The sequence below is a fragment of the Bacillus rossius genome (assembly GCF_032445375.1).
Source record: "Bacillus rossius redtenbacheri isolate Brsri chromosome 4 unlocalized genomic scaffold, Brsri_v3 Brsri_v3_scf4_2, whole genome shotgun sequence".
NCBI lineage: Eukaryota > Metazoa > Arthropoda > Insecta > Phasmatodea > Bacillidae > Bacillus > Bacillus rossius.
Window position 1 is genome coordinate 37,707,652 of NW_026962011.1, and position 13,381 is coordinate 37,721,032.

The 13,381-nt window shown below is 39.1% G+C and overlaps 1 protein-coding gene across 3 annotated transcripts in view; it reads left to right on the forward strand.

The window, feature by feature from the left end:
* Positions 1–13,381, forward strand: part of LOC134542224 (centrosomin) — an 83,959-nt gene that overhangs the window by 33,469 nt on the left and 37,109 nt on the right. For all 3 annotated transcript variants that reach the window (XM_063386308.1, XM_063386307.1, XM_063386309.1), the window contains exons 2-4: positions 3,497–3,558; positions 9,992–10,185; positions 12,802–12,963. In XM_063386308.1, coding sequence (XP_063242378.1) covers positions 3,497–3,558; positions 9,992–10,185; positions 12,802–12,963 — 418 coding nt within the window. The remainder of the gene's footprint in view (positions 1–3,496; positions 3,559–9,991; positions 10,186–12,801; positions 12,964–13,381) is intronic.

Genomic DNA, 13,381 nt, shown 5'->3' on the forward strand with positions numbered 1-13,381 from the left:
AGGATTATAAAATTACGAAAATAGACACATTTTAAGATACTGGAAGGGCTGCCCTTCCAGTCGCTTTACAAACTAACCACTTTCAGAAAAATCCGGAAGGGCTGCCCTTCCAAGGGGCAAGTTTTCAGGATTATTTAAACACTTAAAGAAACATGTTTTCAGAAATTGGATGGGCTGCCCTTCCAGTCGCTGTACAAACAAACCATTGCCAGAAAAATCCTGAAGGGCTGCCCTTCCAAGGGGCAACAATTTAGCTCCCCCTCGTTAGTAGTATTAGGGCAGAATCCATGAAATACTGAATTTTCCCCCGTTGAAGTTTCCTCCAAGGCCCAGCATTCTGATTGGGCAGGACTCGTACTTGGTTAGTGGTGCTCCGATCGCTTGGAGCAGGAAATTAGTTGCAAATCAGTATCAGTAATATTTCATAACATGTATTATCTCAATGTATTTAATCTAGTATGCATTTCAATCATAACTTCCGTGTGCAATTATTAATCCGTATCTTGAGCTTTACTAACAATAAATAAACACAAGGGATGTAAACCGTTGGGTAGGTATTAATCTATTAATTTGTAGCACATTAAAGTATAAATAACCTTTAGCCTGATCCCAACCAAGAATTTATCGTTTTAATGTGTGTCCGATCAAATATATTTGTTTTCTTATTCAGACCACTGGTGGATCCAGTTAGGGGGCGGGGGGAGTTTTATTTCGTCAACCCCCCCCCCCCTCAATCCTGAATAAATTTCAGATTATCTTCTAATTCCTTATCATAGTTTACCAAACTTACTAGAGTATTATTTTACTGCAGTGCTGTAGATAATATGCCGTTTTTAAAAATTGTATTAGAAAATTTAATTTGGCCCTCCCCTGTCCATCAATCTCGATCCGCCCTTGAGTCATACTGGCAGAGTTAGTTATAACGTGTTGATGGAAATTGATAACAGTTAGTAGCATATTTTGTAGTGTATTGTGCATGTGATGGTTGTTTGCTGAATGAATTTTTAAAACGACGTGTGTCGGGTACATGTTATCTGGCCGTACAGGCCGGTGGAACCCCGAGGGTGGGGGGGGGGGGGGTGACTGCCCCCGGCTGGTCACGTGCAGGTGACCTCGAGGTCGCCACGCCGCGTGTCTGACCGCGCCGCAGCTAACGAGGCGCCTCCCGGGGGCGGAGCTAATCGCGGCCGGGGCAGTTTTCGGACGCCCTTCTGGCGTGGCTCACAGCCAAAACAGCGGCGTCCTCCTCTTTAGCTGCTTGACACGCTTGGACGCTTCCAAATATACTTTTGAAAACTCAGTGGCAGTTATCAGTTCGAAAATCAATTTAGAGTTTAAAAAAAAAAATGGTTGTCTGTAAAGTCGGTTTACGGACGATAGTTTAACGTGACAACGTCATAACAAAACATTGATGAAATGATTGCATACTTTTATGAATAAAATTGAAACATTTTTATTTTAATAATAATAAAAGAATAAATACTTTAAATTATACTAGTAATCAGATTTTTAAAATGCAAGAATAATTAACCTTTATTGCCGAAATTATTGTTGTAATAAGCGATGAAAACCACATTAACTTTTCACTTCACTTTATAAACAGTCGACGAAACAGTTCACGTGTAGATGACGTGTAATTAATTTTAAAAACTGGCGTTTAGCTATAAAGTTTAAACATAATTATGAGCAAGTTTTCATATAAATAAACTGTAATCAAATATCTATCATTATATGAATCACCATAATATTTTAGTCAATTGTAACATAACCTATTATTACTGCACTCGCCGACAGCGTAACGAAACAATGTGCAGACCTGCCAACTCTCACGATTTTGGTGTGAGGCTCACGATTTTAAGGTCCATCTCACGCCCTCACGCCAAAATAGTGTTTCCTCACGATATTTCAGGGCCCCAAGATTTTGTTTGTAAAAGTTACAAAACAAGTTTTATGAAAGCTTACAGTAATGAGTTTCCATCAATACTCGAGTCACGTAAATGAAGCACTTTTGCATTTTGTAGCGTGTGCCGTGCTGATTTTTCTATCTCGCTTAGTGGAAGAGGAGACATTGTGAAACATGTCGCTACAAAAAACACAACTAACACGTGAAGTGTATTGCTTCCAATAAAAAAATTAATTTTGCTGTGAACAGTGATAATAGTGTTACACGAGCAGAATGTTATTTTACATCTTTTTTAGTTGCAGCCCTGCATGATCACTACACGACAGCGCTAAATTATGTTCAACTAAATTAAATCTGCAACCTATAATTTGTTGAAATAAATCTTGAAGCAGAGACCATGTAACATATGTACATGTATGTCACTTAAATTTAAAGATTCTCATTTGTTGTTTTTTTATATCTAACCTGTATTTATGGGCCTGAAATTTTTTATCAAGGACCTCATGATTTTTTTAATTTGAATGTTGGCAGGTCTGAATGTGCGTAACGGGACACTTTTTCGTGCGTGCAGTCGGCGTTCATCGATTTATTAGACGTCACGTCAAAAAAAAATCAAACCTAACGACACTTCTCTTCTCTTTTGAGTCTGAAAGAGAGGGTAAAAACGCGTTACTTCAAACTTGTTAGACTGTGTCTGAAGTCGCGTGAAGTATATTTACTAGTCCCCGGAAGAGATTTCACTAGGACTGTCGTAATTGTAAGGAAGTGAAGTATGCTTGTGAACGAATCTGTGTACTGCTCGCATCCTTACAAGTAAAGAAACGTCGCCATTTTGAAAAACGTTCTGTAGGTTATAATTGATAAAACGTTAAAGTAATTTCAAGACTGTTTAAACCAATTTTACTTTATATTTTGCTGGAAATAGCAATCTAAACACGTTTATAAGGAAGTTTCAAGAAATGCTTGCACATGCATGCATGCGGATCGTAACTTACGAAACAAAGGACGGATATTAAAAGTGGGTTTTCGTGAAAACAGGTTTTCTGGAATGAAGTGAACAAATTTAATAATTTAATTAAATTTTTTTTTGTTAAAGTGGAATTTATTGTGTTTTAAAGATATACATTTTACATGTTGGATTGTACACGTCCGAAATTCTCTAGTACGCCACAAGGGCAAGGGAAGTATGCGGTACACATAACTGTGTACTTGAATTTGGACACAGCCTTTAGTCTGTAAAGCCTGTAAGGCGTACAGCAAGCATTGTCACTAGCTCCCGTTTAACTACCGGTGGCCCTCGTTGTTCATAGGTGACGCATTGGTGTGGGTACCAGATATTCCAGCTGCGACCCTCGTGTGCTGTTGGCACCTACCGAGGTCCCGGGATGCCTTTGCTACACTCGTGGTGGTTTTGGTGGTGGTGGTGGTGGTTGTTGTTGTTGTTGTTGTTGTTGTTGTTGTTGTTGTTGAGTGCCGGGAGGAGTGGCTGACGCCAGTGTTTTGTTTGGTTGCAGCAGGTGGTGGTGGTGTTGGTTGTTGTGTTCGCGAGTGCCGGGAGGAGTGACTGACGCCAGTGTTTTTTTTTTGTTGCAGCACGAGCCCCAGCCAGCTGCAGGAAGTCACCCTGGACCCGTCTCTCAGCAGCACCGTGTCGTGTGAGTACGAGCCGCCTGAGTCTCACTGTGTGCGTGCTTGTGAAGTGATGGTTCCTTCCTTGTTAACTCCGGATATCGCGTCGCCCCGCGCACGCACCCAGTTTCATGACTCGCGAACAAACTCTAGTCTCTCCAACGGCAATCAATGTTTAATTTCATTCGTGGCTTGATGTCCTGGCAAACTTGTCACATTTTAGCCTCCGACTGTATTTGACGAGAATGTTTGTTGGGGTGATGTTGGAGGAACTACGGCTTACAATTTCACCAAACCTCAAACATGTTTTTTTAAGTACTGTCACACTGTTATAAAGTTGATCGTTCGACTGAAATAGCTCGAAGTTAACCAGTTAAGTCTTATTTTAAAATAAAAAAATAATGCTTCACTCTGCTGAATGGAAAATTTTAACTCTTTAATGACAGGTAACGGCCGTGAATTTGCACTAATTACTTTTACCCAGATTAATGCATAAAATGTGGATAATTTTCACGGTATAGTTCGTTAATGGGTATAATAGAATCAAAGGGGGGAAATGGGGATAATTTTTTGAAAAAACTGGAAAATCACTATAATTTCCTTAATAGGAAAAAAATACTGCTTCCGTTTGAAGGTATATACTACCTAATATAGGTACCAAATTTTTTTATTTTGAATTATTTTTTTAGGGGTTGTAGGACTAAACATTTTATATCTCCCTTAGTAGGCACAGTATTAAAGCCGTTCAAAGTTATTGCAACCCTTACTTAAGGGATGAAATTTAATTAAAATGGATTTTGGCCCTTTGTTCCAACGTACACAAATATCTTCAAAATATTCCAGCGTCCTATAGGCCGCGCCGAAAGGATTTTTTTTTTTAAAAAATATAATAATCTTTATACCTGCGTTGTAACTTTAATTTGAACTTGTAGCTCACTATCTCAGTCGACACTGGAGTAATCAGGACCGTAACTAAGTCATGAGAAGATTATTTACTTTGAGCGGAACCATCGTAGAAAACTTAGTGTTGTAAGGTACTTGATAAATAATATTGTAAGTTAGTCACCCCTGTACTGCGCAGGCCTATGTATAGCCGATAAAGTAAGTTACCCTTGTTTGAAAGTTCAAGTGACGGCCAGACTACCACAAAGAAATTATTATTTCGCATTCGTGTGACGTAAATCGCCGTCGATTGACAGAAATAGGTTCAACGGTTCTCTGAACTCTTATTGACGTATCATTGGTTCAGAATTGGTTCAATCGTGTCCTCTGGTACTTTCAGTCGCATCCTCTTCGTTCCGTGCTCGCGTTCGGGTACTTACAAGCGTTCCATATACGCCATCAAAATTAACGTGGGACACTCCGTATGTTGCATTTAGGAAATAAACTTTTCGAGCGTATGATTTATTATTAATTTTTAAAGACGGGTGCTCAGTTATAATGGTCATAAGCAAGGTTTTCAAGTACAGTTACCATGGAATTGTACCATTTTCAAGCCTTATATACTATGCAACATGAATTAAATATACAATTATTTGACAGTAATTAATTGAACTCTGGGACATGACGTTTATGAATTTTTTATAAAATTCTTTTCAAAAAAGTGTTTTTATATTTATGACCAAATTTTTTCAAGTTTTCCAGAATGGCAGTAAAATTAATTTAATTGCTCTGCACCTAAATAAACAATAAATTACACGGGACTGAATTTCATTTTAAAAATTATGATTTAATTTTTACATTCTGTTTTTGATATAAGTAATAAAAATTGTTTTAATGATTCATACAATTTTTAAAAATCGAGCGTCGTAGGAAGGTAAAAACTGTTTGCGTCATTGTTAGAATTATTAATTAGCACGCAGGTTAGTGGCCAAGTTGCTCGCCTAGGCTAATTTGATTGGATTCCCAGCGAGGGTCGAATCCGGATTTCTCGCGAATGTTCTATTGCATGTTACATTGATTTTACTGCCAAGTAAATTTATACTATGTGCCAGATACATGCCGCACACTATATGTTTTTATACACAGGATTTTTGGTAAATTGAGATAGAACCGAAATAGCACAAAACAAAAACTTGTCAGTACACGCATAGCACCATTAGAATGAAGTAAATCACAAAAAAAATTAATGATTTTCAAATATTAAATTTAATAAATTACCTTTTTTTTTGCGTGAAGATTTTAGTAAGATTTATGTACCGAATTGATATTTTTACTGTCCATAGTAATTCTGCAGCAGACGTGCTTATAACAAAATTATTTTATTTTTTTACATGCACCATGTGTTAAGTCAGACAAGTACTCTTGGTGAAAATTCATTGACTGCGTCTTAGTCGCTGAGTAAATAATTCTATGTGTTTTCACAAATTTGTACTGCGTGCTTTTCTTAATATTTCTTCCCAATCATTCAATCGCCGTACCTTGATGAAGCTATCAACCTCGGTCGCGAGATACCGGTAGCCGTCGGGAGATGAATGGAAAATACTTTGAGAATGGTATAGACGCTTAGATTGCAGCACACGGCTGATGGCGCGCACTGTTGCCAGATCTCTTAACGCGTTGGGAATTCTAATTGCGCGAGAAGCATTTCGAGAACCTATTTTTAGTAATTTATAACGTTTTATGCCTCTTGCAGACCTGCCAACTCTCACGATTTTGGTGTGAGGCTCACGATTTTAAGGTCCATCTCACGCCCTCACGCCAAAATAGTGTTTCATCACGATTTTTCGGGGCCCCAAGATTTTGTTTGTAAAAGTTACAATACAAGTTTTACGAAAGCTTACAGTAATGAGTTTCCATCAATACTCGAGTCACGTAAAGGAAGCAATTTTGCGCTTTGTAGCGTGTGCCGTTCTGATTTTTCTATCTCGCATAGTGAAAGAGGAGACATTGTGAAACATGTCGCTACAAAAAAAAACACGACTAACACATAAAGTGTATTGCTTCCAATAAAAAAATTAATTTGGCTGTGAACAGTGATAATAGTGTTACACGAGCAGAATGTTATTTTACATCTTTTTTAGTTGCTGCCCTGCATGATCACTACACAACACCGCTAAATTATGTTCATCTAAATTAAATCTGCAACCTATAATTTGTTGAAATAAATTTTGAAGCAGAGACCATGTCACATATGTACAGGTATGTCACTTAAATTTAAAGATTCTCATTTGTTGTTTTTTATATCTAACCTGTATATATGGGCCTGAAAATTTTTATCGAGGACCTCATGATTTTTTAAATTTGAATGTTGGCAGGTCTGCTCTTGTCTACTATCACCCTCTTAAATATGTAATGAATCGCCTCTTTTAAACTTTAAAATAAGAATCAATTCGCGGACATTAATTGATATGTATTCATGCGAAAATTTAATTTGATTTCAAATACTTATATTGTATTTGGCGACAGCTCGCGGCAGAAACAAGGACAACGCTAACGGCAGTCTGCGCAGGTTAGAGAAAAAGAGAGACAGACAGACAGACATGCGCACTGCAGTCTAAGAGTGGGACGCTGTATAGTGGTAGACGCTCGAGAGGCGTCTGGGACCCGCATCTGCTGTCGGCGCGAGCACAAAGCCACAAAGGTGCTCCAGCGACCATCATATCGCCGACCCTACTGCTTGAAACTGTAAAACTGTAGGGCCTCGGTCCTTAATTTTTTTTCCTAATGAAAACTTGTGAAATTCTTAATAATATTGATTTAAAGGCTTGGTTTGCTTTCGCTGTGCGATAGTTTGATAGGTGAGAATGTCCCTTCGCTGCTCATGAGCTCTCAAATTGGTCCGTACATATTGTATTTAACTAAAAACGTTTGTAGAGACACCTGATTTAGGTCGTAGCATGTTTCACTGCCAAAAATAGTGCTCGAATAACTTCCATAGGAAATGTTTATGGCTTTTAAAAGCTATTCGTTATCAGTCTTGAGCAAATGAATTGTTGCTCGGTGGTTGGTATACGAATGCATCTTGGCAGTATTTATACACTGCGTCCTTGAGCGTGAGTTGAACCAAGAAGTTCTCAACCGTGAAGGAAATACACAGCCCTCGACGAGTTGCTGACGAGAACAGTGCGTCCGGAGAGCGTCTTATTTTGGACGCCCAGGTCGCGATGAAGGGCGCCGTCTCGCGCCGAGATAATGTACGACTTCCGGGCGGTGATCAAGGAAGCCGTGTTTCCGGAGTACCTTGGCCCTGCACCAAGCCTTCAGGGCTTCGACAGCGGTGGGGTCTGCCTGGCAGCAGCAGTCCCTGTCTGCGGTCTAGGGTTCCCACGCACTTGGGTGCAATCGCTGGCGTCTCTTGCTGGGTAACCTTTCTCGGACACTACTTACTGCATACTTATGCAGCCGGTTGCAAATATAATAATCTGCCCTTTCAGGCCGTGTTCGATTTGGCAGGTTTTGTAGACTAAATGGTGACTTCTGTTTCGGGTTATTATTTTAGGGAAAAAGTATTTAGCTTTATATGGCCTTTTAAAATCATAAACATTCTGAGCATTTTAAAAGGCTAGGTAAAATAAAAATTTAGCCATATCGCATAGTAGAAAAACGTTTAAAATTAAACTTTGCAACCCGACCTCATAAACACACTTAAATAGGAAAGAATATATTTTTAAAATTTTTCGAAATTTAAGGGGCTCCTTCTCCCTCCGCGGACACATTTCCACTATGACCCGACCTTCTGGATTGGAAACACTCCAAATTGAAAAAGCATTGATTTTTAAAATTGATACAATTTTGGGTTTTTATTCCGCACCCCCATTTTTTTTTTTACTCTAGGGACACAGTTGACCCCGGGGCCAATTCCCACCATGCCCCGACCTCATGGATACACAAAAAGCACAGTTATTACCCAGAGCTCGAAATGGTTTATTTTACCCTATAAGGTCCTAAGTTATCAAAATATTGTAATCATAAGTTTTTTAATGTATGCCAAATTTCCAACACATTCGGATGCCGAAAAGTGGGTAAAAATGAATGAAAGATTTTATTACATAGTCCATTCATTCATACATACAGGTCAAGCCAAGCATTGTAATTATGTTTGTTACGTTTAACGCATTTAGGAGACGATTAAAAAAAAAGTTGCATTATATTTGAATTGGTAAAAACTTTGAATAAGTTTTATTTAAGTTTGGTACTAACCGAATGTGAGTGTTGTGGGAACTGAGCGAGTGAGCGATGCCCGGTCGAGTGACGGCCGCCGCGCGCGAGATCGTGTTTCGCTAGCTGCGAACCACAGGAAGGCCTGGCCTGTCCTGTCCTGTCACGTCAGTTAGCTTCAGAACGAGAGGCGGTGTAGTGTTTCGGGCAGTTCGTCTCGAGGTCGAGGCTCGTTTGCAAATCTCGGCTCCCAACTTCTCGGCTGTACGCCAATATGGAGCAAGAAATATGTGGATTTTTACCGATACAGCACCGAGTTGTACTTACGTTATCTCAGTAATAAGTGTTATTAATCAGTGGGAAATGGGAGGGTGGGCGTAAAAGACCACACTGCATACGAATTAACCTGCTATATTTTTTTAAATTTATGAAATAGTCACTTTATGAAGGTTGGCTTTCTCCGTCATTGTATTACCACCGTGCGGTGAAACACACAAACAAAAAATCTTACCTAGAATTGTTCTGGAGTTACAAGTAAACAAAAATTACAAAATTGGTTGTATAACAGTCTTAAAAGTCCCAGGAAAAATTAGCAATTCGATAAGTTCGCTGTCAATTTTCAGGGGAAGCTTGTATTACAGAGCCATTTGGGTGTGTCTTGAGCGCTTCCCCTGAGCGTGGACGTCCAAGGAAGCTCGTAATGCGCGCGTGGGGTGGCGGATGTGCTCGCGGGAGGCAACACAATGGCCCCTGAGTGCCCCCCATTGTGTGTCGTCTTGGGGTCGCGACCAGGCGCCGCCCCTCTTCATTGCCCTACCTGGTCGCACTCTGGCTCTCGCCTCGCCGCCTGAGACATGGCCGAGGGTATAACTGCCGCCTTGTTACCTTCTCTGTGCTCGTAACTCGGGGTCTCTTGGGAGTGGCGCGTATCACGTGGATGCAGACTCTTTGTTTTTTCGTTCTCTTGAGTCATGCAGGTGGTTGGGATCAAACCAGCGAACATCGTGTTAGCATGACACGTTGGCGATCTCAGCTACCGTAGACCCGAGTATTTGTTAAAGAGTTAGAGTAGATGTGTGGTCGCATTACATTTTACATACTTCATTGTTATTAAAAAAAAATATTTTGAAAATTGATTTATGTATTTCATTTGTAATTTAGTATTTGGAAGGCGTGTTGAAAAGTTTGAGCACATTTCGGTCTAACTTCTAGTAAAGAATGTGAACATTAAAAATTAAAACTGGCATATCGGAATAAGTATTACAGTTAAAATGCCCGACCTGTAATCAGGATGTAATTTTTTTTTGTTTGGACGAGATTTTCTTTCCAGACGATGATGCGGCGATGCGTTGGTGACAGTTGCAGCATTGCGCTCGCCGGAGAAGACGTCCCCGATGCGGGGGCGCTCCGTGAAGGAGTTTGAGGAGATGCTGTCCCAGTTGAAGAAAGAGAACTTCAACCTGAAGCTGCGCATATACTTCTTGGAGGAGCGTCTCGGCTCTATGAGTGGCACCGACAAGGAGCAGCTTACCAGGGAGGTTGTCGAACTCAAGGTGCGTTGCTTCTGGGGGGCGGGTTGAGTTTTTTCAATACTCTCAACTCTCATACAAGAGAAATGAAGTTGAGCTGACTTGGTGACTGTTCGTGATTATGTGAGAATTTTTCGATTGGTGTTTCAGCGATAATTCAGACTTATACATTGTCTTTATAACCAAAACAAACACAAATTCATTTAGCACCAGACTAGTTAAATCATTACTAATTAATTCATTACTAATTAATTATTCTTTTGTTAACTTTATGATAATATTCAGCTGTTATTCTGATTTTTTTTTGAAGCACCTATTAAAAATATCTTCAAACACTTGTAGTGTAACCTAGTATAGTTGAGAGATTCATGTTTGTATATAGTAAAGAGGGAAAATAAGGTCAATGATCTATACAAATTTGTGGCAAAATTTTCAAGTGATTCATCCTGAAACCTTAACATAAGTTTACTTTTAAAAAAAAAAGTTCAAGTTTGTACCAGGCTTGTTTTATCCAGGTTTCTGAGTGTTTGTTTTAAGTGACAGTTGGTTTTGTTGCCAATGGTGAGGATTTTTACTAGGCATTTATAAATGAACATTTTATTTGATTTAATTTTATAAATTTTTGGTCTAATTACTGTTTTAAAAAAAAATATCATTTATATGACAAAATTCTTACCTCATTACATGAAATTCAACATCCTGCTCACTTAATTTTCAGCTACACACCATTCCTATAACACATCTTATCCTTGGATTGCTATAACATGTCTCATCCTTGGATTACAGTGTGCATTTTAATGGGCATTTATTTACTCTCTCTTTCCATTGCATAATATCTGCTATTAGTACTGTCCTTGTTTTAGTGTGCTCTGTTGCCAGATATACCCAAAGAGCAAAAATGTTTCAGGCACAACTTTATAATACAATTAAATTTTTTACAAATATATAAAACAAAAATATTTAAAAGAAAATTTGTAATTACAATTTTGAAAACTCGTATTCTTCTGTATTTCTTCAACAGCATCATCAGATAAAAATGATTTTTTTTAAACTTAATATATGCCATCTTGGTGTCAGCTATTTTTACCATAAATGTATTTATAGCATTTAATATTCAAAACATTGGCTCTGTTTGACCATATTACATAAATAATAGAATGTTTTGTTATTAATAGTGATGACAGACTACTATGATTAGTACTAACAGTAATTATTCGTGTTTAGAAATTATATTTTTGTTTCAGAATATATACAACTGTAATAATACTGTCAAAATACAGTAATTATTGGTCTTAAAAATCAATAAAAATAAAGTTGAATATTAAAATTCATTATAATTATTGATCGTATACTAAATAAGAATTTGAATGTTAACAAGCCAGGTGGTATCACTCTGGCATCAGTATGTGCTATTTGCTGTGAACTGCAATTTTAAGCGTGCGACAGACTATAGAAGTGATTATTGTGGCTCGTGCATATTTTACTATGTTGGAGGGGGGGGGGGGGGACCACCACCACCACTTGCAGATAGAGTGAGTGGGCACCTTAACTGAACGATACAGAAGTAGTTTATTAGGGCCCGGTCATAATCTGCGATATAAATTTTTAAATTTTTCTTTTTATCATTTTTATTATTGAAGGGCTATTTGTGTTAATTTAACATGATGCCATCCTGGCATTTTTTGTTCTGTTGCAGATATTTTCAACAGATATCACACTCAGACATTGGCGTACTTGGGGGAGATCTATAATTCCCACTAACAATCAGAAAGAATATGAAAGCAAACAGCAGGCAAAGTGGTTCTATCCCCCACCCCCCCACGCCAAAAAAAAAATGAAGTTATGTGTATGTTTCTGTGCTTAGTGAATTTTTATTTTTGAAATATTTGTGATAGAACAAAAAAATACAAGCAAGGTGTAATGTTAAAATGTACATAAGTAGTTATTCAATAATAGTGATGAGAAAATGAAAAAAAAAAAAAAATCAAGATGGCGTGAGAGACCAAGCATTAAGTCATGAATCGTGCAAAGAGTATGGTTTATAAAGTTTGGAGGTGTGTGTGTGTCAACTTTCGGAGTTGGTATAGCGAGTTGAAGGTAACGTGATACTGGTTGATGTTGGCTACAGTGGTGTAGCCAGGATTTATGTATGGGGGGTGTTAAGAAGCATGGCCCCCCCCCCCCCTCCTTCCCGGTATTAAAGCAGGGGGGGGGGGGGGGTCCGAGGGTCCTCCCCCAGGAAAATTTGGATTTTAAGGTGTAAAATAGTGCTATTTTAGCAGTTTACGGTACTTAAATTTAAATATTGTAATGGTGAAATTTTGTATTAATTTCTATATGAAATTTGTTTGAGTGATGAATAAGAAATTAATTAAAGATTTGGTGCTAGGGGGGGGTTGAACCCCTAAAACCCCCCCCCCCCATGGCTACGCCCCTGGTTGGCTAGCGTGTGAGTCAGGACCAAGCATTAAATCATGAATCGTGCAAAGAGTGCGTTTTATAAAGTTTGGAGGTGTGTGTGTGTCAAATTTCGGAGTTCATATAGTGAGTTGAAGGTGACGTGATACTGGTTGATGTCGGCTGGCGTGCGAGTCGAGACGTGGCGCCAGCACGCGAAGTGCGAGCGTGGTCTGGCCGCAGGTGGAGCTGGAGGCCCTGAGGAAGGAGAAGGACGAGAAGGAAGATCTGCTCCTCCAGGCGTCGCGGCTGGTCGAGCTGACCGACAGGCAGCACCAGGAACAGCTGCAGGAGAGGGACCAGGAGATCAAGGACCTTCGCTCCAGGCTCCAGCAGCTGGAAGCCGTAAGAGTCCCGGCGCGCGACGGGCCTCTCCCGGTCCGGGAACGAGGCCGGACCGGCGTTCCGTTGAGCAGAGCATCGATTTAAGAGGCCACTCCAGTGTTTCAGGGGCACTACGCAACCCGCGTTAACCTCATAAGATTCAATGCTATTTTCATTTTGCTTACAACCAATTAACTAATATAGATTTCGAAATGATGCTCGATTGATATGTAAGACAACGATGCTCTTATCCAAAGCCCCTTTTTTTTCAAAAACGTGCATAAATTATGGTTTTATACTAATCTTTACTAATATGAATAAGTGTATTGTCTAGGTTTGAACCATAATTTATGCACGTTTTTGAAGAAAGGGGCTTTGATAAGAGCATCGTTTTGTCTTACATATCAATCGAGCATCATTTCGAAATCTATATTAGTTA